The sequence below is a fragment of the Molothrus ater genome, chromosome 28 (genome assembly GCF_012460135.2).
Source record: "Molothrus ater isolate BHLD 08-10-18 breed brown headed cowbird chromosome 28, BPBGC_Mater_1.1, whole genome shotgun sequence".
NCBI classification, from domain to species: domain Eukaryota; kingdom Metazoa; phylum Chordata; class Aves; order Passeriformes; family Icteridae; genus Molothrus; species Molothrus ater.
The window spans coordinates 1,141,049-1,167,486 of NC_050505.2; the positions used below are offsets into that span (position 1 = coordinate 1,141,049).

A 26,438-nucleotide genomic window follows, 5' to 3' on the forward strand; every position below is an offset into this window, starting at 1 on the left:
GTGGATAAAGGACAGGAAAATCCATGGGCCAGAGCTTTTCCCAATCCATCAATCCTTGAGGTGCCATTTTATTCACCTTGATTTTCAACTGAGCGTGAGACCCAGCTGCTTCCCTGGGATCCAGGTCCAGGGAATCCAGCCTAAATCCCCCCTTTTGGAATCTGAGCTGTGTTTTCCTGCTTCTGCAGGGAAGATCTGGCTGGACAACGTGCACTGCACGGGCAAGGAGAGCAGCCTGGCCGCCTGCGGCTCCAACGGCTGGGGCGTGAGCGACTGCAAACACACCGAGGACGTGGGCGTGGTGTGCAGCGAGAAGAGGATCCCAGGCTTCAAGTTTGACAACTCCCTCATTAACCAAATTGAGGTAATTGGGGTAAAAATTATGGTCCGGAGTGTCCTGAGGGGAGGGATGGTTGGAAGTGATGGAAATTGTAAATTTATCACATGTTTGTCCTGCATGTTTGTTCGTATTTTTGATTTATCCGATATTTATCACATATTAATTCATATTATCAATTTATCCCATTTTTATTCCCATTATCAACTTATCCCATATTTATTCACCTTACCAATTTATCCTGCATTTATTCACATTATCAACTTTTCCCATCTATTTGTTCACATTATCAACTTATCCCATATTCATCCCATCTATTTATTCACATTACCAATTTATCCCATATTTATCTCATCTATTTATTCACATTATCAACTTATCCCATATTTATACCACATTATCAATTTATCCCATATTTATCCCATCTATTTATTCACCTTACCAATTTATCTCATATATATTCCCATTATCAATTTATCTCATGTTTATCCCACATTATCAGTTTATCCTAAATTTATCCCAAGAATTTACTCCCATTATCAATTTATCCAGTATTAATTCCCATTATCAATTTATCTCATGTTTATCCCACATTATCAGTTTATCCCATATTTTTCCTTCATTATCAATTTATCCCATATTTATTCCTATTATCAGTTTATCCCATATTTATCCCACCTATTTATTCCCATTATCAGTTTATCCTATATTTATCCCCCATTATCAATTTATCTCATGTTTATCCCACCTATTTATTCACCCTATCAATTTTTCCCACATTTATTCCCATTATGAATTTATCTCCTGTTTGTCCCACATTTATTCACATGATCCATTTATCCCACATTTATCCCCCATTATCAATTTATCTCCTTGTTTATCCCACATTTATTCACCCTATCAATTTATCCCACATTTATCCCCCATTATCAATTTATCTCCTGTTTATCCCACATTTATTCACGTGATCAGTTTATCCCACATTGATCCCATCTCTGAGCTTAAAACTTGGCTGCTCCTGCCTGGGCTGGAGAGACAAAATTCAGGTTCCATTTTCAGGAAGTCAGATAAACAATAAGAATTTGAAACTTTTTACTAGAAATTATTCTGTTTCCTCAATCATTTTTTTCAAAATTGAAACCTGCTCTTTTCGTGTTTCAGAGGATGAATTTAGAGACAAAATGTGCCCTTGATTAATCAAATTGAGGTAAATGGGGTAAAAACTCTGATTCAGAGCATCCTGTGGACTGACATAAATTATCAATTTATCCCATGTTTATCCCACATATTTTTCCACATTATCAGATAAATAATAAGATAATAAGAATTTGAAACAGAGGTTTATTTTATTTTTTTACTATAAATTATTCCGGTTCCTCAAACAATTTTTCAAAATTGAAACCTGTTCTGTTAATATTTCAAAGAGACAAAACCTGTGTTGTGCTCACAGAACTTCCTGATGTTTTTAGTTCTAATGGACAAAAATCCTGAATTTTTTTCTCCTCTTTTAACACTGGGACCAGTTTGGAGCTCTCTGGGCTAATGGGGGCAGCGGGAAGGGTTGGATTTGGGGTGGAATAATTCCTGTAGCCATGCTGGATTTAAAGGGAAGATAGAAAGATATTTTCGTGTTGTTTGGATGAGCAATGATGGAGGAGCCATGATAAAAATATGGGAATATTTGTGGGAATGTGGGATTAGGGCTGGAAGTGAGGAAGTCCTGGGGAAGGTTCTGGGCTCTCACTGGGAGGCTGAGGGGGAGATCTGGGGAAGTGACAGAACCAAAGGGGAAATGCAGAAATCCCATGGGATTTCTGCAGGAGAAAGAAATGCAGGAATGCTGGGCTGGAAGGGAGCTGGGATGAGCTCTTCAGAGGAGAAAAGAAGATTTTTTTTTCCTTTAGCTCCTCAGCTTGGGGAGTTTGTGGTGCTTCAGGCACCTCCCTTTTCTTGGATTTTTCACTGTCTCTATTCCCTGGCTGCCCTTGGCCAAAATTTATGGAAAGACCCCCCCTGTAAGCGTTTCCAGAGCTCTTTTTGAGCATGCAGGGCAAACCCAGGCTGTGCTGCACATCCCAGTGTGGATGAACCCTTGGGGCTGTCTGTGAGTGAAGGGAAGGGAAGGGAAGGGAAGGGAAGGGAAGGGAAGGGAAGGGAAGGGAAGGGAAGGGAAGGGAAGGGAAGGGAAGGGAAGGGAAGGGAAGGGAAGGGAAGGGAAGGGAAGGGAAGGGAAGGGAAGGGAAGGGAAGGGAAGGGAAGGGAAGGGAAGGGAAGGGCTGCAGCTCCAGGATCTGAGGGATTCAATTCCTTTCCTCACCCTGACCTCGCCTCCCCTGCCTCGGGAGGGATCATCCCCAGCTGCTCCATCAATGGCTCCCTTGTGTCCCAGGGAATGAGGCGGGAGCACGGAACACCAGGGGTGGCTTTGGCTCCTCTGAAGCCGCAGAGAGTCCTCAAAACACCTGGAAGAAAATCTGCTTTAGTCTAGACAGAGGTCACCTCACCCCGAGCTGCTCCAGGAATTAATCACGGCAGCCTTGGAGGGCTCTGCCTTTCCATGAGCTCAGCGTGGGGCTGGGTGAGTGGAACTCCTCAGATAATTGGGAATGAGCTCAGCTGCTGCTCTGGGGGTGCTGAAATTTCAGGAGAATCACGAGACTGAAGTGATTCCTGGAGCAGAAGCCTGGATCCCTCAGAGCAGGAGGGGATGGAAAAGGGAGAAGTAGATTTATTTTTAAGGAGCTGTGCTGGTGGGGTGGAAGTGCTGCATTTCCTGGGCAGAGGCTGCTGCACCCCCTGCTCATCCCCTGCCTGCCTCAAACTGACAGAGAGAGCAGGTTAAAATTAGAAATCGGGAGGGAAAACCTTCCCTGTGAGGCTGGGGAGGGGCTGGAATGGAATTCCAGAGAAGCTCTGGCTGCCCCTGGATCCTTGGAAGTGTCCAAAACCAGGCTGGAGCAACCTGGGAATTGTCCCTGCCCGTGGCAGGGGTGGCACTGGATGATTCTGAGCTCCTTTCCTACCCCCCCCCCCCCCCAAACCCTCCAGGATTCTGTCTCTCCCTGAATGATTCTGAGCTCCTTTCCTACCCAAACCCTCCAGGATTCTGCTTCTCCCTGAATGATTTTGAGCTCCTTTCCTACCCAAACCATTCCAGGATTCTGCTTCTCTCTGAATGATTTTGAGCTCCTTTCCTACCCAAACCCTTCCAGGATTCTGCTTCTCCCTGAATGATTCTGAGCTCCTTTCCTTCCCAAATCCTTCCAGGATTCTGCTTCTCCCTGAATGATTCTGAGCTCCTTTCCTACCCAAACCATTCCAGGATTCTGCTTCTCTCTGAATGATTTTGAGCTCCTTTCCTACCCAAACCCTTCCAGGATTCTGCTTCTCCCTGAATGATTTTGAGCTCCTTTCCTACCCAAACCCTTCCAGGATTCTGCTTCTCCCTGAATTTCACAAACCTTCCCACAGCACCACTGCTTCCATTCCCAGCTGATTTTTCCTCTCTCCCTATAAAATAAAGTCCCTGGAGCTGCAGGGCTCCTTCCCTGCTGCTTTTCCTGAGCAGGATCAAGGCTGGAGGTGAGAGTTGGGATGTTTGGGATGCCATTGTGGCAGCTCCTTGCAGTCACAACTGGCTGTCAAATGTTCCAGCTCTTCCCCCTCTGAGTTTTGCCACTCTTATCTTGGCTTTATCTCCTCAGCAGCCAGGGGGGCACAGCTGGAGCTAAAAACAAGGAACAGGGTGACCCAGGGGGTCACAAACCTGAACCAGGGGGTGTCCAAAGCCTCCTGCAAAGGCAAGTTTGGAAGTTTTTGCCCTTCCCAACGTGCCTGGGAATTGTGCAGGTCCTTCCTCACATTCACAGGGGAAACATCATCGTTTGTGAGCTCCTGGGTTCCTGCTGGAGCCCAGAGCTTGTCCCAGTGATGTTCTCCCTTTGGAATGAGGGGTGAGGGGGCTGGAATTTCCTCTGAGCTCTGCTGTGGTCAGGATTCTCCATCAGCTTTTGCGCTGACAGAGCAGAACCGGCGCAATCCCACCGACGAGATCTGTCTGTTTGTCCTTCAGCTGCTGCTCAAACCAGGCTTTACTAAAACAGGCCCGGCTGGAGGTGCTAAACCGAGCTTGGGTGCTGGATCCTGCATTCCCACCCTGGTTGTGATTCCCAAATGGATCTGACTGTGCACAGCCCCACAGGAGTGAGGGCAGATTTTGGTGCCTGTGACCAGAGGGAACAGCCAGAGCTGGGCCAGGGGAGCTTTGCTTGGATATTGGGAAAAGTTTCTTCACCCTGAGGGTGGCCTTGGGCACTTCCAGGGATCCAGGGGCAGCCACAGCTCCTCTGGAATCCCATCCCAGCCCTCCCCTCCCTCAGAGCCAGGAATTCCCTCCCAATACTGCACCTAAATCTCCCCTTTTCCAGCGGGAAGCCATTCCCTGTGTCCTGTCCCAAATCCCTCTCCATGTTTCTGTAGCTCCTTCAGGCACTGGAAGGCCACAATGAGGTCACACCAAAACTTCTGAACAATCCCCATTCCCCCAGCCTTTCCTCATCATTTAGGAAGCCTTAAAGCCCCTTTGGTGCAGATTCCCTGGGCCTGGTAAGTGCTGGGAACGTGGAAAACCAGGGGGGGGAATCCACCGGTGACCCCACGGTGACAGGGCCCTGCATGGGGAGGTTTTGCCTAAATCTGGCCTGGCTGGCCCAGCTCTGCCCCACAGGGAGCCCCCAGTCCCTCAGGAACAGCTCGATAACCCCTGAGCCGAGCTCATTTTCATTGGACACCGGCTCAGCTCTGCTTCCCAGTTTGGAAAAGCTGCGGATAAGTGGGAGAGGATGAGATTTTCCATGGCCATAAATCACCCAGCCATTCCATATGGATGTGCTCAGACAGATTCCCTTCCCATCACAGCTCGTGTTTGGAGGGTTATGTCACACTTCTTCCCATCCCTGAGCTCTTCCATCCTTTTCCTGCTGGGAAGGGGCAGTGCTTGACCTCTGAAAGCTGGGAAAATGTATTGCCAAGACACAACAAGGTCAGGAACACAGAATTCATTACATTAAATCTGTGCAAAAGGCCTCCAAGCTCATTAAGCCCAACCTCTGACTAATCAGCACCTTCTCACCCAGACCATCCCACTCTGTCCTTAGAAGAAGTTCAATATTTGAACAGAAAAATGATCTTTAAAGGCCTTTTCAACCCAAACCCTGAAGCGTTTCAGGGGAGGGCGAATGGTGGGAGAGTTGTGATAAGGAGGAGGGAGACAGGCAGGAAGGGGTTAATCCTTCTGGCAACACCAGGATTCCATCCCTCCCGTGTTAAAATTCCCCTTTTTTGCTGTTTTCCACTTCCACTGCAGATTTTAGAGGATTTCTGGGAGGGTGATGGAGCTGCTGGGTGTCAGGAGCTCTGAAATCCAAATTCCCTGTGTGTTCCCTGAGCTGGGAGCACCATCCCTGCTTTTCCAACAGTGCCTGCAGTCACTCTGTGTTATCCCAGCTCATTCCAGACCCACCTGCAGCTGCTTTCCTGCCTTTTCCAGCCATTTCAAGGCCACAGTGGCTGATTCCTACCTTAATATATTCCTTAAATCAATGCACCAGAGGGATTTTATTTAATGCCCGCCCCAAAACATCCTGAACAAAATATTTGCTGTCCACCTCCTTCCTCTGTGTGCGCCCACACAGCCTTCAAATAGGCCAGGCTCTAAATATATCGAATTTCTGCAGCTCCCAAATAGCTCTGGTACCTGAGGCCAGCCCAGGGCTTTGGCCAGACGGTGGCCAGACAGGTCTGGCTGCTATTTCTGGCCTTCACTTCCCCTCTGGGTACTTGTGAGGCAGAAAAATCTCCCTTCAAAGCCCAGTGGCTCAAAGGCTTTGGTTGTGCTGGGTTAAAAGGGGGCTCAGCCATGGCTGGAAGTGTCCAGGGCTGGGCTGGATGGGGTTTGGAGCAGCCTGGAGTGGTGGGAGGTGTCCCAGGGTGGGATGAGATGGGGTTAAGGTCCCTTCCACATCCCATGATCCTGGTTAATTCCGGGGTTTTAATCAGTGGGAAAAGGCTCTGCCGGGTCCTGCTCAGGGGTTTGCAGCCAAACCAGGCTCTGTGTGAGGCCAGACTGAGCTGGGGGACAGGGAGGGGAGGGGGAGAAGTTTGTGCCTTGTCCCCAGGTAAATCTGCCCCTTTTAGAATATCTCTAGTTGGGAGGAACCCTAAGGATCATCGAGTCCAACTCCCTGCCCCTCGCACTACTCAACAATGACACCTTCAGAATAGTTAATTAAAGAAAATACTGTAGAAGACAGTATTTAATTAAGTATTTAATTAATTTAATTAAATATTTAATTAAAGAAAATACTGTAGAAGACCTGGAAACAATCTGCATATTTTCCTTCTCAAAACAGTAAAAAAGGTGCAAGAGTTTCAATTCTCTTTTTCACTCAGTACCACTGAGATTGAAGCACCTGAAGCCCTGTCCTCAGAGGAAAATTATTCTACAACAAAAAAGGGAATGGCAACCTCTGCCATTTACATTTTTAGATTATTACAGCTTTTTGTACAACTTCTTTTTCCAGCTTTTTGCCATGAAAATTGGTGGAATCTCTGTCCCCACTGTGGGGATTTGTCACACAGGTCACCCCCAGCCCATCTGTGTCTGCTGCAGCCTTCAGTGTTTAATTAGAAAAGTTTTATTTGCTTGTTTGTTGTGACAACAGGGTTTGAGTTTCCCTTTGCTGTAAACGTTTAATCCTCCAAACCAAAGCCCAAGTGCAGCAAAATTCTGCTGCTTTGTGTGTCTGGGAGGGTCTTCAGCATCTCCTCACCTCAGGAAAATGTGAATTAACCTGATTTTGGGGTAATCCACTATGTTTTAGTGCTGTGTGAGTGTGATCATTTGCCTCAGTGGCTCCTTTGTGGCAGGTCAGGGTGCTGGAATCAGGGACTCATGGAAGGATTTGTGTTGGAAAGGCCTTTAAAGATCATTTTTCTGTTCAAATATTGAACTTCTCCTAAGGACAGAGTGGGGTGGTCTGGGTGAGAAGGTGCTGATTGGTCAGAGGTTGGGCTTAATGAGCTTGGAGGTCTTTTGCACAGATTTAATGTCATTAATTCTCTGTTCCTGACCTTGTTGTGTCTTGGCAATAAATTTTCCCAGCTTTCAGTGCCTGATCCAAACACTTCAGGCAGCTCAGCAGGAAGGACACAGGGAATGACAAAGCTTTGCCCATCAGGAGCCCCCCAGCCCTGGGGCTGCCAGGACAGAGCCGTGTCCTCCCTAAGCTGAGCCTGCCCTAAGCTGAGCCTGCCTGGGCCAAAGCCCCTCCAGGCCCCCCTGCTCCTGCCCTGTCCCCTCCCTGGTGTCCCCAGCCATTCCCAGGGCTGTCCCCTCGCTCTGCCTGGGCTCCACGGAGCCTTTCTGAGCTCAGCCAGGCTTTTGGCAGCCCAAACCCGCGCTGGGTTTGCTCCTGGCCCCTAAGCCTGGCTCAAACTCTGCTCCTTCACCCTTTTGTGCAGCCCCAGCCCAGCTCTGTCCCCGGGCACTGCTGTCCCCCAGCTTTGTCCCATCCTCCTGTGTTTATTTAACAGCCAGGACCTTGGGGTGACTCAGAGGCTCAGCACCAGATGTTTAAACCCAAACAGATTCCACCCATTCCGATGGATGTGAAGGAAAAAGAGTATTTTTCCTCTGGTGGCTGAGGTTTTAGTGGAAGTGAAGGTTTTTATGATGGACCAAGCCTGTGGAAAGAATTTTGTGTTGTGTTGTGGATTGGGGAAAAAAAACCCCCAATTTCTTGTTGAAGTTTCAGCCTTAATTCCTGATGTTTGGAAGCTGAGAAATCCTGGAGCTCAGCTGGGAGTGAAAAAGGATTTCACTATTATTATATTATTAAAACCTGTTTATATAGGTTTTATTTAAGGGGCAGTGGAATAGGTCAGGCTCAGGGAAGGAAAGAGGAGTTTGAGTGGATCATGGAGCTCTTAAAGCAAGAGAGGAATGAAAATGGAAATGAAAAAATCCAAGGACAGAGCAGAGAGAAATCCAAACTCCAGGGTGATTCAGCACCAGGGCAGCGTCTGAGCCTGGGATTTCTAGGAACAGGATCCTCTCCTGGACTGATTCCTGAGCATCCTCAGGGCCCTCCAAAAGGAGAGGGAACAGCTGGGTTTGGGCATGGAGAAGGCCCCAAAAGCCCGTGCTGGGCATCAGCCACCAGCACAAAGCACGTGGCAAATGGCACAGGGAGCGTTCCCAAAGCTGGGTGGGATTTTGCCGTGGGATCCGGAGCCATGGGGAAGCGTTTGGTTCAGAGGGTGGAAACAAAAGCAGTCGAGGCTCATGTGAAAACTTTTCCAAGCCAGGAATCCTTTTGTGAGGGCTCAAAACAAACCCTTGTCCCTGGGCTGGCCCCGGCTGCGAGTCCCTGGTTTCGTAACGGAGCCGGAGCCTCTGCCAGGGCTTTTGTGTCCCACTGGGGAGGAGCAGTTCTGGGGCCCTGGACGTGGCTCCTGGCAAGGAAAGGATGGGACAGAGGGAAACACGGCCCAGCATGGAAGAGTTTCACACGTTTTTCCCTCATTTTTTACTGATTTGTGTTGTAGGACGCTGGAAGTCCCAGCTGAGATCGTGGAATCCTGGAATAGTTTGATTGGGAAGGGAGCTTAAATCAGGGACCCCTCCCACTGTCCCAGGGTGCTCCAACCTCTCCTTGGGCACTTCCAGGGATCCAGGGCAGCCCCAGCTGCTCTGGGAGTTCCATCCCAGCCCTTTCCTTCCCAACCTCCCATCCTCTCCCTGCCCTCTTTCTATTCCAAACCATTTCCCCCATCCTGTTCCTCCCTCCCTTTCCCAAATCCCTCTCCATCACATCTTTGCCTCCCTCCATGGTTTAGGGTTCAGCTTTCTCTCGATCCCAGAGTTTTCCTTGTGGTGGGATCACTCTACACGTGTCCAAGGAGCACAGAGAGGGGGATTTTAGGAATCTGCTTTATCCATTAGGTGTTGTTTGCTCCCAGTTTTTCTCTGGGATCTGTTTTCACCATCAGCCCGGCTGCTGTTGGAGGATAAACCATTTCTGCCTGCATTTGCATTATTGGTGTAACAAAACCTCTGCAGCCGAAGGAAACCATTCCAACCCCCAAAAAATTATTGGGACAAAAGCTCCTGGCAGCCCTTTCTCATGGAGAGCCCTCAGTGTGCTTATTCTGATCCTTTGTTCTTGAATTTTCCAATACAAAGCCGGGCTCTGCAGTGGCTTGAATTCCTCTCTGAGGTTTTGCTCTTTGTTCAGAGCTGAGCAAACCCTTGAGTTGCTCCATCAAAAATTTCCTGCTCTAAACCAGCCCTGGGAGGGAAAAGGGGACAGGACTGGGGTTGGTTTTGTTCCCATACAAAATTCCAAAATTCCCTGCTCTAAACCAGCCCTGGGAGGGAAAAGGGGACGGGGTTTGGGTTGGTTTTGCTCCCAGACAAAGTTTCCTGAGCTCCAGAGCTCTAAACCAGCTCTGGGAGGGAAAAGGAGATGGGACTGGGGTTGGTTTTGCTCTCAGACAGACCCTAAAAATGTCACTGTGGCCTGTTGGAGCTATCAGAAGATGGATTCCCTCCAGGAATGAAATGTTGCCTCATTTTTCGCTACTTTGCTCATTTTTTTGTCCTCCTTGGCAAACACAGGCCAAAAGAAAAATGATGACAAAAGGGTTGGATGCACTAAACAGAATCCCAGGTTGGAGCAGGATTTCTTTTCGTGTCTGAGTCAGCATCTCTGGGGGAGAGGGATGAGATGGGAGAGCTTTGTCCAGAGCCTGAGGTGGCACATTGGACTCAGGAATGTTTTCCCAAATTTCCATTTACACCTTGCTTTTCACTGCTGTAAAAAAAACCCAACAAGGAGCCAGCCCAGTCAGTCAGGGGGGAAGAAATGTCCAAATGCCCAGCCTGGAAGGGGGAAATCTAGGACTTGGAAATCCTGGAGTGGAAAATTCTGAGATCTCAAGTGCTGGAGTGGGAAATACAGGGATCTTGAGCCTGGAGTGGGAAATACAGGGATTTTAAATGCTGGAGTGGGAAATACAAGGATTTCTAAATGCTGGAGTGGGAAATACAGGGATCTCTAGTGCTGGAATGGGAAATACAGGGATTTTAAATGCTGGAGTGGGAAATACAGGGATCTTGAGCCTGGAGTGGGAAATACAGGGATTTTTAAATGCTGGAGTGGGAAATACAGGGGTTTTAAATGCTGGAGTGGGAAATACAGGGATCTCTAGTGCTGGAGTGGGAAATACAGGGATCTTGAGCCTGGAGTGGGAAATACAAGGATTTCTAAATGCTGGAGTGGGAAATACAGGGATCTCTAGTGCTGAAGTGGGAAATACTCAAGTGCTGGAGTAGGAGATTTCAGGATCTCAAGTTCTGGAGTGAGAATACAGGGATCTTAATACAGTGTAACACAGGGATCTTGAGTCCTGGAATGTGTAATACAGGGATTTTGAGTCCTGGAGTGGGAAATACAGGGATCTCGAGTTCTGGAGTCATGGATAGCCCACTCCTGCTGTGCTCAGAGCTCTTCTGGAAGCAGCTGGAACAACTTCTTTTGATTTGTTAAGCTGCATGAATAATTGTAAAAATAACAGGCGAATCCCAAAGTATCTGCCAGCATTCCCAAGCTTCCCATTTTTAAAAGGTTTTTGGGGTTTTTTTACATCATTGTGACTTTTCTCCTTCTCAGCCTCAGTGGGCTCTTTTCTTTCTCTGCGGGATGCTCTGATACCATCAATCCCAGCTAGGCATTCCCAGATCCATCCAGGCTTTGGAATATTAAAATCCACCCTCTGCCTTGGAAAATCCGTGAGGTGGAGGTGCCTGGAAGGTGCAGGAACGCAGCAGGGAAGGATTGTTCCCTGTTACCCTGCTCAGTGCTCTCCCCTCAGCCTCTGGCAGCTGCCAGGGACAGGCTGGATGCGTTGGGATTTGGGAACAGAGCTCCTGCCTGCCTGGAGGAGTGGGAAGGAAAGGGAAATCCCAAATCTGTTGGATCAGAAGAAGAAAACCCAAATATTCTTGATGGGAACGTGGCTCCTTTAGGGGTTCTGTTGTGTTCCCGCTGCAGGGGGTTCCTCAGGAGGAGGATGGAGTGGAATCCTCAGGATCCTGGACAGGATTCCCTGGTTTTTTTGGCCTTTGAAGAAGCAGTTTGCTCTCTCTAAACCTGATTCTTGCACAGAATGAGTTTGGGAATTGCTGCTCCCTCCTAGGAATCCCTAAGGCTGGAAAAGACCTCCAAGATCGAGTCCTTTGACTCCTCTGTTTGCCTTGGGGCTTTTCCAGGTTTCCCACCTGGCTGACATTCCCTGAGATGGCCCAGCAGCAGGAGCAGGGATGTTCAATGATGAGAAAGAGGTGGAACTTGGGAATGCTGATCCTGGGAAGCACCAGGCAGATGTTCAACATCTGGAATGGCCCAGGACTCAAGAGAGCTGAGCTGTGGAGCAGCTTCCTCACAAAAACACCAAACTCAGCACCTGGGGCAGCACCCCTGGGCGTGAACTCCTTCCAAGGACTGGCTGTGGCCTCCAGCTGGTCTAAATCCAAGGAAAAGGGACAGGGCTGTCCCTTTTGAAAACCATGTGTGGGCTTTAGCACATTGCTGATGCCAGGTCGAGAAGGAAAATATCCCTTTCTGCCACTTTAATGTGCAGCAGAGCTGATCCTCACCTAACTGTGGGTCTCAGACCTATCCAGGGCTTCCTACAGGATGGAAAAATCCCACAATCACAGATGGAAAACTCCCTCTCCCACTTTCCCAGCTGCCAGTGCAAATTTCCTCCTGTTTCCCATCTTTTCCCAGGTGCTTTTCCAGCACAGTTTGAAGTGTTGGTTCCCTGGCCTTTGGGTTAATCCCTTTAAAAGGCTTTTATTAAAAACACTTGGAGATCTTCAGCACCCAGAGCTGCTTCCAAGCGGATTTAAGGCTTCGATTACTTTTTTCCTGGTGAAGAAAACGAGGCAGGGTAAGGGAAGCAGTGGAACAAAGTTCCCTCTGACAGCCCTGGGTAAACACAATTTCTCCATCAAGGCAAAAGCTGGAAACATTTCCTAAACTGCACCAGGGAGAAACGAGTTGCAGGGTTTGGAAAGCAGCCTGGGGAGGCCTGGAATGCCCTGAGGCTCCGATACCTTCCTGACAGCACGTAGTCAAAACCTCTGCAAGATTTTAGGAGAAGTTGCCAAGCTCAGGAGAAACTGCCAAGCTCAGGAGAAACTTCCTGCTGCAAATGGATTTCTCAGGCTCCACTGGAGAGGTTTCAAATCCCCTCTTACATCAGACCCTTGGAATACCTGAAATTACCTCAGATGTAACAAATTTAGGTATCACAGGGGTTATTTTTAATTCTTGAGGGCTACAAGAGTTTTCAAAACTGGAGCCCAGCCTATGAACTCTATGTGAGTAGCACTTTTGGATAAATCCTGTTTTCCAGGGGTTGAGGGATGTTCCAGCTCAGATTTTGGAGAAGTGAATTCTTGTAGCTGAGGGGGAGAGGGGGAATCAGTGATTTGCAAAACTGGGTGGTAAATGTAGACAAATAAAAGACAGAAAGGTGGGGGGGGATAAGGAAAAGGAAGGGGGAAGCCTTAAATGAGTTGTCCAAGGTGGTGTGGGCAGAGCTGAGGATGAGGAGGAGATGCCAACCCCATTCCTTGCCCCTTGCCCCACTCCCTGACCCATTTCCTCTTTCTTTGCCCTTCCCTGGGCTCTGTTTGTTGTATCAGCACCGGTGGAAGCATCTGGAGAATGGCTGAGCCATGGAATCTGCAGGACCCAGCAGGTCCTGCTCTGATCTCCTGCGAGCCCTGACCAGAGGCCCGTGGCCCTTTAAAGCTCTGGGCAATTTTTCTTTTCCAAGTGGCTGAATCCGAGGATTCCTCAGTTCTGATGTAACCCTGAGCTGGACCACGTGGGTTTGCACATATTTGACAAGGAAAGGGCTCCTGGAAGGGAATTTATCCATTTTTCAGAAGCTCTTTTGTAACCGCTTGCCACAGAGGACCTTTTCCAGCCAGAACTCGCCTCTGTGGCTCTGCAGGGCTGCTTTGTGCCCTCGTGGGTATTTTCCAGCCAGGATTTTCCCCCTCCAGCCAGGATTTGCCCTCAGGGATCTTTTCCAGCCTGGATTTGCCCCTTTCACCCAGGACTTGCCCCTGGGGTCCAGCAGGGCTGCTTTGTGCCCTCAGGGATATTTTCCGGCCAGGATTTGCTCCTGGGGTCCTGCAGGGCTGCTTTGTGCCCTCACAAGTCTTTCCAGCCAAGATTTTCCCCTGAGGCCCTTCAGGTCTGATTTTTGCCCTCAGGGATCTTTTCCATACAGGATTTGCCTCTGAAGACCTGCAGGGTTGCTTTTTGCCTTCAGGGATATTTTCCAGCCAGGAGTTGCTCCTGAGGCCCTGCTTTGTACCCTGAGGGATCTTTTCTAGCCAGGATTTGCCCCTGGGGTTCTGCAGGTCTGGTTTTTGCCTTCAGAGATATTTTCCAGCCAGGACTTGCCCCTCAGGTTCTTCAGGGCTACCCTTTGCCCTCCTGGGTATTTTCCAGACAGCACTTGCCCATGGAGACCTGCAGGGCTGTTTTGTGCCCTCACAGGTATTTTCCAGCCAGGATTTGCTCCTGAGGCCCTGCAGGGCTGCTTTGTGCCCTTAGGGATCTTTCCCAGCCTGAATTTGCCCCTTCCAGACAGGATTTGCCCATGGGGCCCTGCAGCACTGATTTTTGCCTTCAGGGATATTTTCCAGCCAGGAGTTGCTCCTGAGGCCCTGCAGGTCTGCTTTGTGCCCTTAAGGGATATTTTCCAGCCAGGAGTTGCTCCTGAGGCCCTGCAGGTCTGGTTTTTGCCCTCAATGATCTTCTCCAGACAGGATTCGCCTCTAGGGTTCTGCAGGTCTGGTTTTTGCCCTCGGGGATATTTCCCAGCCAGGATTTGCCCCCTCCAACCAGGATTTGCCCCTGCAGGGCTGGTTTGTACCCTCAGGAAACTTTTCCATCCAGGATTTGCCCCTGGGGCACTGCAGGTCTGGTCTGTGCCCTCAGGAATATTTTCCAGCCAGGATTTGCCCCTAGGGCCCTGCAGGGCTGCTTTGTGCCCTCACAGGTATTTTCCAGCCAGCATTTCCTTCTGTGGTTCTGCAGGGCTGGTTTTGCCCTCAGGAATCTTTTCCAGTCAGGATTTTGCCCTGGGGCCCTGCAGGGTTGGTTTGTGCCCTCAGGGATATTTTCCATCCAGCACTTGTCCCATTCAGTGAGGATTTGCCCATGGGGCCCTGCAGGGCTGATTTTTGCCTTCAGGGATATTTTCCAGCCAGGATTTGCCCCTGGAGTCCTGCAGGGCTGCTTTGTGCCCTCACAGGTATTTTCCAGCCAGGATTTTGCCTCTGTGGCTCTTCAGGTCTGGTTTTTGCCCTCAGGGATATTTCCCAGACAGGATTTGCTTCTGTGGCTCTGCAGGGCTGATTTTTGCCCTCAGGGATCTTTTACAGCCTGGATCTTTTCCCCTGGGGCCCTGCAGGGTTGGTTTGTAACCTCAGGGAACTTTCCCAACCTTGATTTGCCCCTGGAGTTCTGCAGGGCTGGTTGGTGCCCTCAGGGATATTTCCCAGCCAAGATTTTTCCCCTTCAGCCAGGATTTGCCCCTGGGGCTCTGCAGGGCTGGTTGGTGCCCTCAGGAATCTGTTCCAGCCTGCATTTGCCCCTGGAGTCCTGCAGGGCTGGTTTTTGCCCTCCCAGGTATTTTCCAGCCAGGATTTGCCCCTGGAGTTCTGCAGGGCTGGTTGGTGCCCTCAGGAATCTTTCCCAGCCCAGATTTGCCCCTGGGGCTCTGCAGGTCTGGTTTTTGCCCTCAGAGATCTTTCCCAGCCTGGATTTGCCCCCTCCAGCCAGGATTTGCCCCTGGGGCTCTGCAGGGCTGCTCTGTGTCCTCACAGGTAGGTGCCATATGTGAAATCCATTCGCCTTCCATGACTCACTGGCTGTCCCAGGCTGTGGAGGAGGAGCCAGAGAAACGCTGCTGTCAGCACATTGGAATCCCAGATTCCACATGCAATCATGGCTTTGGATGAAAACCCCAAAGTCCTTCCCTTGCCAGGGCTCCCACCTCCCTGCACCCGGAATGATTCTGTGAGTACGGCTGGCCCTAACAAAGCTGAGCTTGGTTAATGTCCACAGGACCAGGGGCTTAATTAAGGTGAAAACAGCCCTTGGAATCAAAGTGACAAAGCAGGTTTGTTATAAGGCTACTTACAAAATAAATTAGAGTTTGCTTTTTTTTTTTTTTTTTTAATGAGAAAAAGAATCTTCTTCCAGAGGATGGATTTACACAAGGTGGAAAGGTTTGTTTCATAAAACCCCAGAAAGGTTTGGGTTGGAAGGGAGCTTAAAAATCAGCTCATTCCATCCCTGCAATTAGCAGGGACACCTTCCACTATCCCAGGTTGCTCCAACCTGGCCTTGGACACTTCCAGGGATGGGGCAGCCACAGCTTCTCTGGGAATTCCATCCCAGCCCCTCACAGGGAAGAATTTATTCCAAATATCCATCTACCTCTGCCCTCTGGAAGTCCGAATCTCTGTTTTCCTGTCACTCCTCTGCCTCCCTGCCCTGTCCCTTCCTCAACATCTCATCCTTCTGCCCTACCTGACCACAGCAGGTCTGGGCCCCCACCTGGAATTTCCAAAACCCATTTCCCTACAACCCAGCATCACTCTCATTTATTTTCCACCCACAGAACTTGACCACGATTGGGTTGTGATCTCACCTGGAAGCTCACAGCCCATTTCCCTCCAACCTGTCACTGACATATTTTATGAAAATCCTTTTGCTAGGAATTTTCTCCTGAGAAGCTGAGAGGCCTCAGAAATGGAATGTAAACAATAATTATCTGATTGCTTGGAATGTGGTCTGGAGGTTGCTTACCAACAGGTGCATCTTTGATTGGTTGCATGTGAATTGTTTTTAATTAATAGCCGATGACAGCCAGCTGTGTCAGACTCTCTAGTCAGTCACAAGATTTTACTATTCATTCCTTTATAGCCTTCTGATGTCTCCTTGCTCTTTCTTTAATATAGTTTGAGTATATATTTTTCTTTTAATATAATATATATCATAAAATAATAAACCAACCTTCTGAAACTTTACTGGAATAATTACCAATACAGCCAGACAGGATGTACCTTGGCTTGTGTGGCCCTTGGTGCTGAACCAAACAGCAGCACTGTGGTGTTTCACCCCACAGACACCTTTGCCTGCCTGGGTGTGTGGTGTTTCACCCCACAGACACTTTGGGCTGCCTGGGTGTGTGGTGTTTCACCCCACAGACACTTTTGCCTGCCTGGGTGTGTGGTGTTTCACCCCACAGACACTTTGGGCTGCTGGGTGTGTGGTGTTTCACCCCACAGACACTTTGGGCTGCTGGGTGTGTGGTGTTTCACCCCACAGACACTTTGGGCTGCCTGGGTGTGTGGTGTTTCACCCCACAGACACTTTGGGCTGCCTGGGTGTGTGGTGTTTCACCCCACAGACACTTTTGGCTGCCTGGGTGTGTGGTGTTTCACCCCACAGACACTTTTGCCTGCCTGGGTGTGTGGTGTTTCACCCCACAGACACTTTTGGCTGCCTGGGTGTGTGGTGTTTCACCCCACAGACACTCTTTCCTGCCTGGGTGCTGCAGCTGGGCCCTGCAGACAAGTCCAGGCCTGCAGGAGCTCTGGTGCTGCTGGGATGGAGCTTCCCCCCATAACAGGGGCTGCTCCTCAGGTTTCCCTCTGTGGAGAAGCTTTCAGGCCATGGTGAAGGAAAGGAGTCGGTTCTGATGGAGGCTTTGGATCCAGAGCTTTATTCTGGCCCTCAGGCCTCTGAATGCAGCACCAGCTCCCACAGAACTCCCTGAGCCCGTGGCTGCTGCTCCTTTGAACCCCGGGGAGAGGGGCAGGGAAGGGGCAGGGAGCCACCAAGCAGGGACAGGAGGGGAGGGACAAAGGGACAAAGGACACCTGGATGGCCCAGGGCCCCCCAGGGGTAGAGGGCATCCTTTGGATCTGCCCAATCACTCGAGGCCCTTCTGGAATGCCAGGACAGACAGACAGTGCTGGGAGGGGAAGGAGAGGTGACTGACACACCTGGCAGGGAATTATCAGGGAGGGACCCGAGGTTCTGGGGTAAACCCTGAAATCACACCGCAACAAAACATGGAGTGAAGATTCTCATCTCTTCCCTTGTCCTGGGCACCCTCAAACACCACCACACCAATCCAGCATCATTCCCGTGTATTTTCCACCCACAGAACATGAACATCCAGGTGGAGGACATCCGGATCCGCGCCATCCTGGCCACCTACCGCAAGCGGGTCCCTGTCACCGAGGGCTACGTGGAGGTGAAGGACGAGGGCACCTGGAAGCAGATCTGTGACAGGCACTGGACCATGAAGAATTCCCGGGTGGTCTGCGGGATGTTCGGCTTCCCCAGCGAGAGGAAATACAACACCAACGTCTACAAGTAAGGGCAGGGCTGGGCTGGGTGGAGCCACAGCCATTCCTTGGAACACTCGGGGCCTTGTTCCCGAGGCAGATTGGCAGGTGGCACCCGGGACCCTGTTGGAGGAACAGCTCCGACTGCTTCCTTCCTCCAGATGGGATTTTTCATTTGTGTGAATGTTTGGAATGTCCACTGTTTCCTGGTGCAGGCAGGGGAGGCCTTTGATCCTCATCCATGGGATGCAGACCTCGATGAGTATCAGTGTTTAACAGGGCCTGGAATGGGAGATGGGACACTTGGCCCAAAAGATATTTGTATTTTGTAATACCAGCTTGAGGATGGGCTCTGTGTGGTGGGCAGGGCAGGCAGCAAACTGCTCCCACTGTGCCAGTAAATCCATCAGCTGTGAGAAAATCATGGAATGGTTTGGGTTGGAGGGGATTTACAACCCGTCCAGTCCCATCCCTGCCATGGCAGGGACACCTTCCACGAGACCAGTTTGCTCCAAGCTGGCCTTGGACACTTCCAGGGATCCAGAGGCAGCCACAGCTCCTCTGGGAATTCCATCCCAGCCCCTCCCCACCCTCCTAGGCAGGAATTCCTTCTCCATATCCCAGCTCACCCTGCCCTCTGTCAGTTTGAAGCCATTCCCTGTGTCCTGTCGTTCCATAATATAAAGTCTCCAACTGCTCACCCCATTCCTGTGCAGAGAAATCCAGAGGTGGGATCAGTTCTGGATGTGCTGGAAGCTCCAAAAAAGTCACCTTGGAATAAAATGAGCCTTTTTGTGCTTCCTTGTGCCCAGGTTCCTCCTTCCCACCCCGAGTGCAATTCCTGTCTGTGCATCCCAGAAGGTGCTGGGAAGAGGGTTCACTGTGATCTCAGTGCTGCTTTTCCCCCCTACATTTGCAGATTCCTTTAAAATGAAGGAAGAAAGCAGTGATTTATAGGGAGAACATTGTGTTTTCAAGAGCTGCAAGTGGAAAGGTTTAGGCTGTGTTTCCTGTTCCTTGGGAGCCAGGAGCTCTGGACTTTTTTGTTGTCATTGCTTCTGTTTGCTTTTTGTCACCAAGCCCTCATCCCAGACTGGGATCTTCCCACACTGTTCCCTAGGAAAAACACCCTCAAGCAGATGTAAAAGAGTTTAAATGAAATTCTGTCTGGTTCCTCTGCTGCTCCCTGACCTGGGGAGTGGGGAAGCAGCGGCTGCTCCAGGGGAGGGCTGAAGGCCCCAGGCAGGAGCCGTGGTTTTCCTGCCTGCTCCTTCTGGCCTGTGGAATTGCTATTCCTGAACATTCCCTCGGGATCAGCCTGGCCACATTTCGTTTCTTTCATTAGCAAGATCCCGATCTGCTGGAGAGGTGCTTGGCTTGGAATAGCCCAAAGCCATACAGGGAAAATCAGGAATAAAGAACCCACTGGAATTCAGGGAGATGAGCAGGGAATTCGTTGCCCTGGACACCAGTTTCAGGAGGTTTTGCTTCCACCAGTGCAGCACATTTCCCTCAAACCCATCCCTGAGATTCCCATCCCCTGCAGGAGCAGGGAATAAATTACCTCCAGACAGACAAAGTAGATTTTTCCTGCTTCCAGTTGTGGCCTTTCCAAGAAAAGCATTAACTGGAGCATCTGGAGCCATCTGCCTTAAATAAAAGTGTGCTCAGGAGCTGTCCTGTCTCTGGGACACATGGGAATGGAAAGACTGACAGGAGGTTGTTCAGCAGCAACTCAGCACTGCTGAAAATCCATGGAATTGAGCTGGAATTAGGAATATGAAGTGCTCCCAAATCCCAGCCCAGGAGATTTCTGCTGCTGAAGAGCCTCAGTGCCCCAAGACCTCCCTCCCTTTCCTTGTTTTCAGCCTTGCTGGGCTGCAGCACCCACAAATATTTTGGAAAACACGCAGAACATTATCCCAGGTTGGGAAAAAAATGGGGATGGCATTTTATTGGATGGGAGAGGCTTGTAAAGCTTTGGCAGCTGCACAGTTTTGTTTGTCAGCAGAGTTTAAAAGCTGAATTCTTCCTTGGGCTGTGTTAGGGGCGGGTGCATCGTGTTCAGCTGGTGTTACTGGGAAAGCTCCCAGTTCTGGGCTGGGAATGACCTTGCATTTGTGGTCAAGGCACTGGGATGATGACCAGTGGCACCTTCTCACCTGGGCCAGGGGATGCTTGTCCCACATGGTTTGTTTGGGAGAGGGAAAAGCTCATCCTGGAGCTAAACCCCCTCTCCCTGTGAATGCGAAGCTGCAGAAAAGCCCTTTCTCCTCATTCCTCCCTTTAATTTGAGAATCCCCTTCTCCCTGGAGCAGATCCTTCCCCACTCCTCCTCCTCCACAGCCGGGAGAAAAGCTGGGATCAGGTTTCTGCTGGCCAAGGCTGCCCCTTCCCACATCCCCCATCCCACTGCCCAGCTCTGCTCCTGCTCAATGCTGGGAGGTGAAATGATTTGCAGATGGGTCTTGCTCAAAAGAAAACAAGTGAGTTCATCGTTGTCCTGCTGCCAGGGGTTTATTCCTGACTGTAACTCAGCCCCTGGAGCTGACAGCACAATTTATGTTCGGAAATGGAACAAATCTAAAGTTGAGTCCCTGGTCTTGTTCTTTCCTCACAGTGGCTTTTATATAGGAGCTGCTGTAACTCCTCCTCCCAGTTCCTGCTCTGGCTGGGAAAGTAGAATTTAATGCATTTTGCTGATGGAGAGAGGAGAAATTTGGGACCAGTGAGACAGACCTGATGCCTTTTTGAAGTCTTTGTGACTTGACAAAGAAATGGCTCCAGGATCAAAGAGCTACTCCCAGCTGAAGCAGTCTGCTCACCCCGATACAAACCCAGTCAGGGGTGCTGGGCAGTTCATCACTTCAGTATTTGCAGTAGGAACCCTCCTGGGTTTTTTCCCCTGGAAAATCCAGGATCTGAAGGGTTTTGGCGGGCCTGGCTTCCCTCCCTCCTCCCTGAGGCTGAAGGCAGCACCTTGATAACTTCAGGAGTTTCCCAAGGGTTGAAACCTCTGCTCACAGCCCCGAGGAGGAGCTCCCCAGCCTCTGCTCTGTGGGATTTGGGTGAATTCTCCTGGAGTTTGTGTGCAATGATTTGTTCTCTGCTCCCCAAGTCATGGAATCGTGGAATCCCCTGAGTGCTCCTTAACCAACCCTTCCCACAGAACTCCACTTGAGCTTTGTTCAAAGCTTTTCTGGGATGAAAATCCCTCTCTTCTCACCAGAAGAAATGGTTTGAGTTCCAGCTTGACCTGGAATTGGCCGAAATCTCCCAGCAGGAATGTTCATTCCCACCTCTGACCTGAGCAGCATCACCCTGGGCTCCCACTGATCCCAGCTGGATCCTTTTGTGTTAAAAACAAAACATCAGCAAAGCCCTGAGATTCTGGCTGTAAAGATCAGCTGAATTCTGCTTTTTTAACATAGATTCAGTCTGGGGACACGAGGTGGGGCTTTATTTCTCCCCAGCCTCCCGAGGGCTGTTAATACCATCCAGATGTTGATGCCTCATGAAATTTCCAGGATGAGGTCATTGTTTGCTATTCTAAGGCATCCCCATCCCCGCTTCCCTAAGCCAGGCTGGTTCTTGTCTGCTCTGAAGTTCATGGAGCTCTCTGGACCTGTCTGTGAAGGATGAAAATGCTCCTTCAGGTCCTCCCTTCTGTCCTGAGCATGGCTGGGAAGTGGCTGCTTTCTATTGCATCCTCCCTGGGTTTACTTTTTAAATTTTAACTCGGTTCCTGTTTTCCCATCCCTTTTTTTCTCGATTCAGGGAGTCCCTGACAGCTCTGCTGTGCCAGAGGTGGGTTCTGACAGCCACCGTTCCCCACAGGTCAGGCAGGGTCCTGCTGCTGTTGCCTGGGATGGATCTCAGCCCTGCTTCATCCTTTTCCAGCATCATGGGATGCAGCTGCAGCTCCCTCTCCAGCCTGGCTGGATCCATCCCCAGCCTCAGCCCAGGCAGATCGGGTTCCAGGAAGGATTAGTGAGAGGCTGGGAGCCAGGAGAGCCTGGAGAAATGCTGAGCTGGGCAGCAGAGCCCAGCGAGCACAGGGGAGAAAAGTGTCCCCTCAAACATCCGTGACCCTGCAAAATCTAAATCCTAAATGGAAAACCTGGGAAAGCCTGGACCTGCTCAGTGGAGTGCCCAAAACCCCCTCAGAAAGGCTCCAGCTGCTCCCCAGGCTCTCTCTGCTGCAGCAAAGCAGAACTGCTGCTTTTCCTCCCCAAATTCCACCCACCTTGCTGTGCCATTTATCACAGCTAATCCCTGGATCCCAGCTCTGCGTGGCAGAGATTCCTGGAGTGAGGAGCAGCACCAGGATCACACCGAGCCACGTGGAGATCCCAGCAGGGCGTGGGCTCCTCTGAGCCTTGCCTGGTTTTCACTCCGTTTTGAGGCTGACCTGACCCATATTTCCATTCCTCTCCATTCCAGCAGCCTCCCAGTCAGGATGGAGCTGGATCCCTTCCCTTCCCAGTTTATCACACGTGCCCCTTCCTCCTCAGGAGTGCCTGGAGCAGCTCCAGGGAGTTTGAGAGTGAGAAGCCGGAGCTGCTGCCAAGCTGCTCTGCTGTGAACGAGCCAGCAGGGGAATTGCTGCTCGTGCTCTCGGAAATTGCTCTCAGGTTGTTAACACAGACTCAGAGAGGCTTTGGATTTTTCCCAATCCCAGCTGATAGCTGCTGGGCAGCAACAGGGGAGGCTTTTTCTGGGGGCTCTCCAGCCCAGTTATCTGCACAAATCCTCTTGGTCCATTTGGAATTAGCTGATCCCTGACCCTGCCTTGGATGGGATCTGCACTCCTGGGAATGTGTCATTTGCTGGAGCTGCACCTTTGATTCCTACTCAGAGTTTTTAGCTTTTTCAGGGATTTATTTCCTTTAAAGTGGTTGGACTTGATGATCTTGGAGGTCTTTTCCAAGCTTAAGTGGACACCTCAACAGAGTCATGGTGTGGATGAACAGATCAGCCTCCAAATAATCCTGTCCAATCCTCACTTCATCCTAGGGCATTTTTCCTCCCAAAATTTAGCAAAATCCATTTTGTTTGCAGATCCCTAACTTCTCCCCTTCCCCTTAACTCCTTTCAGGATGTTTGCCAGCAGAAGGAAGCAGCACTACTGGGCTTACTCCATGGACTGCAGCGGGAACGAGGCCCACATTTCCAGCTGCAAACTGGGGAACCACCTGACGGGCGCTGGGAAGAACAGCAGCTGTGACAACGGGATGCCCGCGGTCGTCAGCTGCGTGCCCGGCCGCGCCTTCGCCCCCAGCAGCCACAGCGGCTTCCGAAAGGCCTTCAGGCAGGAGGTGAGCAGGGGGCAGCCCCAAAATGGGCTGGAAAAGCCTTAAAAACCGTCTGATCCCAGCCCCAGCCACGGGCAGGACGCTTTCTGCTGGGCTTGTTCAAACACGGCCTTGGGCGCTTCCCTGGGAATTCCATGCCGGGACCTCGCCGCTGTTCCAGGGAAGAATTCCTTCCCAAAATCTCATCTATCCCTTCACTCTGGCAGTGGGAAACCATTCCCTGTGTCCTGTCCTGTGACCGTGTTCACAGGGGTCTGAGGATGAGGGAAGAGACGAGGATCTGACTCCACGTTTCAGAAGGCTGATTTATTATTTTATGATATATATTATATTAAAACTATACTAAAAGAATAGAAGAAGGGATTTCATCAGAAGGCTGGCTAAGAATAGCAAAAGAAAGAATGATAACAAAGGCTTGTGGCTCGGACAGAGTCTGAACCAGCTGTGATCGGCCATTCATTAGAAACAACCCCATGAGCCCAATCCCAGCTGCACCTGTTCCAATCCACAGCAGCAGATAACCATTGGTTCCATTTTGTTCCTGAGGCCTCTCAGCTTCTCAGGAGGAACAATCCTAAGGAAAGGATTTTCATAAAACCTGTTTGTGACACTGTCCCTCCAGGCCTTCCTGCCCAGCGATTCCCAGAGTTCAGGGCTGTTCCTGCAGCATCTGAGAGATGTGAAAAGAGAATTATGGGATGGTTTGGGTTGGAAGGGACCTCAAAGTCCATCCCATTCCACCTCTGCCATAGGCAAGGACACCTTCCACTATCCCAGGTTGCTCCAAGTCCTGTCCAGCCTGGCCTGGGACACTTCCAGGGATGGGGCAGCCACAGCTGCTCTGGGAATTCCATCCAGCCCCTCACCACCCTCACAAGGAGGAATTTCTTCCCAATATCCCGTCCAGCTGCCAATTAGAGCAGGAAACCCCTGGGGGTGTAACCTTCACCACCAACTCCCACAACGTCCCCTCTGCAATTCCCATCTCCCTGCACCCCCAGCTGAGCTCCCACCCTCCCAAATTCCAGGTTCTTCCCTCCATCCCCCGCCTCCAAAGGGTGGGAGAGCAGCTCTCAGGGCAGCTGGCAGAGCTGGGAGAGAGGAGTGAGGAAATCCCTGGGTCACGTTCCTGTTGGAGCTGCTCTGAGCCAGCTGAACTCGTGCCCGGCTGTGCTGTTCCACAGGCTCTGGAATTCTGCTGGAATTACCCTGTGGAAATCAGCTGGCATTTCCTTTCCCTCCATGTCCTCTGCGAGGAAATGCCCTGAGGGGAGACTGGGAAAACACAGGGAGCTTGGAAAGCTGGGTTTGTTTAGTCTAGTGAGGAGGAGAGCGCTGAGCAGGGCGTAAAAATCCCAGGAGATGCAAAAAAGGTGGAAAACAAGGCTGGAATTGGTCATTCCTGGTGTCAGGGGTAGGAGAGGACAGCTTGACAAGCAGCAAACACGGGCTAGGTGGGTGCCAGGGGAAATTTTCCAGCTGCAGCCTTGGGAGAGAGGGGGAATCTCGGAGGTTTCTCATTGGAGAATTTTGTGGATTTGTGAAATTGTGACCATTTGGATTTTGTGGCTGTTCTTGGGTGTTTTAGGGGGGTCTCTGGGCTCTTCTCAGGTGCCAATAATGGGAATAATTATTGGTGGTAATAATGCAACCCCTGCCTGGATCCCAGGCTCTTCCCTGCAGCAGAGCTTGCAGGATTTAGGCCCGGGAGGTGAAAGGTTTTGTAAATCATTGTTCATCTCCCGAGCCGCACGCGCTGCCAAGTAATTCCTTAAGCCTTTGTTTGGGCTTTGCATGTCCTTGGTGTGACCCCAGCCTGGAGAAAAAGCTCCAGGCATGATCCCAGTTGGAAAAGCAAAGGATTTTTGGTGTTCCCAAACCTAAAGCTTTGCTCTCTCCACCTCAGGCCAGCTCTTGGGTGCAGCAGGAATTGGCAGCTCCCTGCTTGGCACTGGAGAGAGGAGTGGGTGATTGACAGATAATAACTAAATTATATTTAGCTATATTATATATAAATTATATTTAACTAAATTATATATAACTATATTATATTATAAACCCAGAAATGAGTGGAACTGAATCTGCCACTCAGCTGGACATTTCTGACTGAAAATGTCAGATTTTTTATTCCACTTTTCATTTATTATTTATTTTTTCATTATTATTTCTTATCTCTTGTTTGTATATTATTATTGGTCAGAACTGAGCACTCAGGCGGGTTTTATAGGGCTTGAGCTCAATTTTAGTCCTGGATTAAGCCAGGGCTGGAGGTGTGAACAGCCAATAAACTTCTTTAGGGCAGCCAGGGGTGAGAGCTGGGTACTGGTGGGCTCAGGGCCATTCCTAACCCTCCTGCAGAGCTCCCAAGGAATACAAGAAATGGGGTTTTTTCCACTTTTTCCAGGATAGAAGAAGGTTCCTAAATCCAAGCACGTGCAGAGAACTGGGATGGGGTTTTTTATTCTCTGCCCACACATGAGGTGTGAGAAACAAAATCTTTGCAGATAAAAATTTCCTTTCATCCAGCACTTTCAGGCATTGAATTATGTGATGGATTTTTTAAGGTGTCTCAAGTGATTCTATGATAATTTTTAGGCCCAGATTTCCATAAATAACCCCTGCAAAGGATGGAAGTGACCCTGGTGTTTTGCCTTTTTCCCAACCTGGAAAGGAAACTCGAGACAATTTTAGTAAGGGGGAATGGAAAAGAGAATCTTTATTTGAAGGCCTTCAAGGAGCAGTTATGGAAAGATGTCCACAAAACAGCCCCGACAAGGGAGGTGGTGGAGTCACTATCTCTGGTGTGTTTAACAAAGCCTGGATGTGGCACTGGGTGCCAGGGTTGAGTTGAGCTGTTGGGGCCGGGTTGGACTCGATGATCTTGAAGGTCTCTTCCAACCTGGGGATTCTGTGAATTCTGCATTTATAACAAAGGCAGAACCCAAAGGGCATCACCACTCCTGTGTCTGTGTCTTGCAGCAGCCCCTGGTGAGGCTGAAGGGAGGAGCCAACACGGGCGAAGGCCGCGTGGAGGTGCTGAAGAACGGGGAGTGGGGCACGGTGTGCGACGACAACTGGAACCTGGTGTCAGCCAGCGTGGTGTGCCGAGAGCTGGGCTTCGGCAGCGCCAAGGAGGCCATCACGGGAGCCAGGCTGGGCCAAGGTGAGCTCCACCACAGCTCCAGGGAGCTCCGCCACAGCTCCAGGGAGCTCCACCATGCTCCAGGGAGCTCCACCACAGCTCCAGGGAGCTCCACCACAGCTCCAGGGA

The 26,438-nt window shown here is 50.2% G+C and overlaps 1 protein-coding gene across 1 annotated transcript in view; it reads left to right on the forward strand.

Annotated features, from left to right (window-relative positions):
• Window positions 1–26,438, forward strand: part of LOXL2 (lysyl oxidase like 2) — a 67,405-nt gene that overhangs the window by 18,091 nt on the left and 22,876 nt on the right. Inside the window, exons 3-6 of the mRNA XM_036396754.2 lie at window positions 189–364; window positions 17,669–17,880; window positions 22,951–23,170; window positions 26,147–26,330. Coding sequence (XP_036252647.1) covers window positions 189–364; window positions 17,669–17,880; window positions 22,951–23,170; window positions 26,147–26,330 — 792 coding nt within the window. The remainder of the gene's footprint in view (window positions 1–188; window positions 365–17,668; window positions 17,881–22,950; window positions 23,171–26,146; window positions 26,331–26,438) is intronic.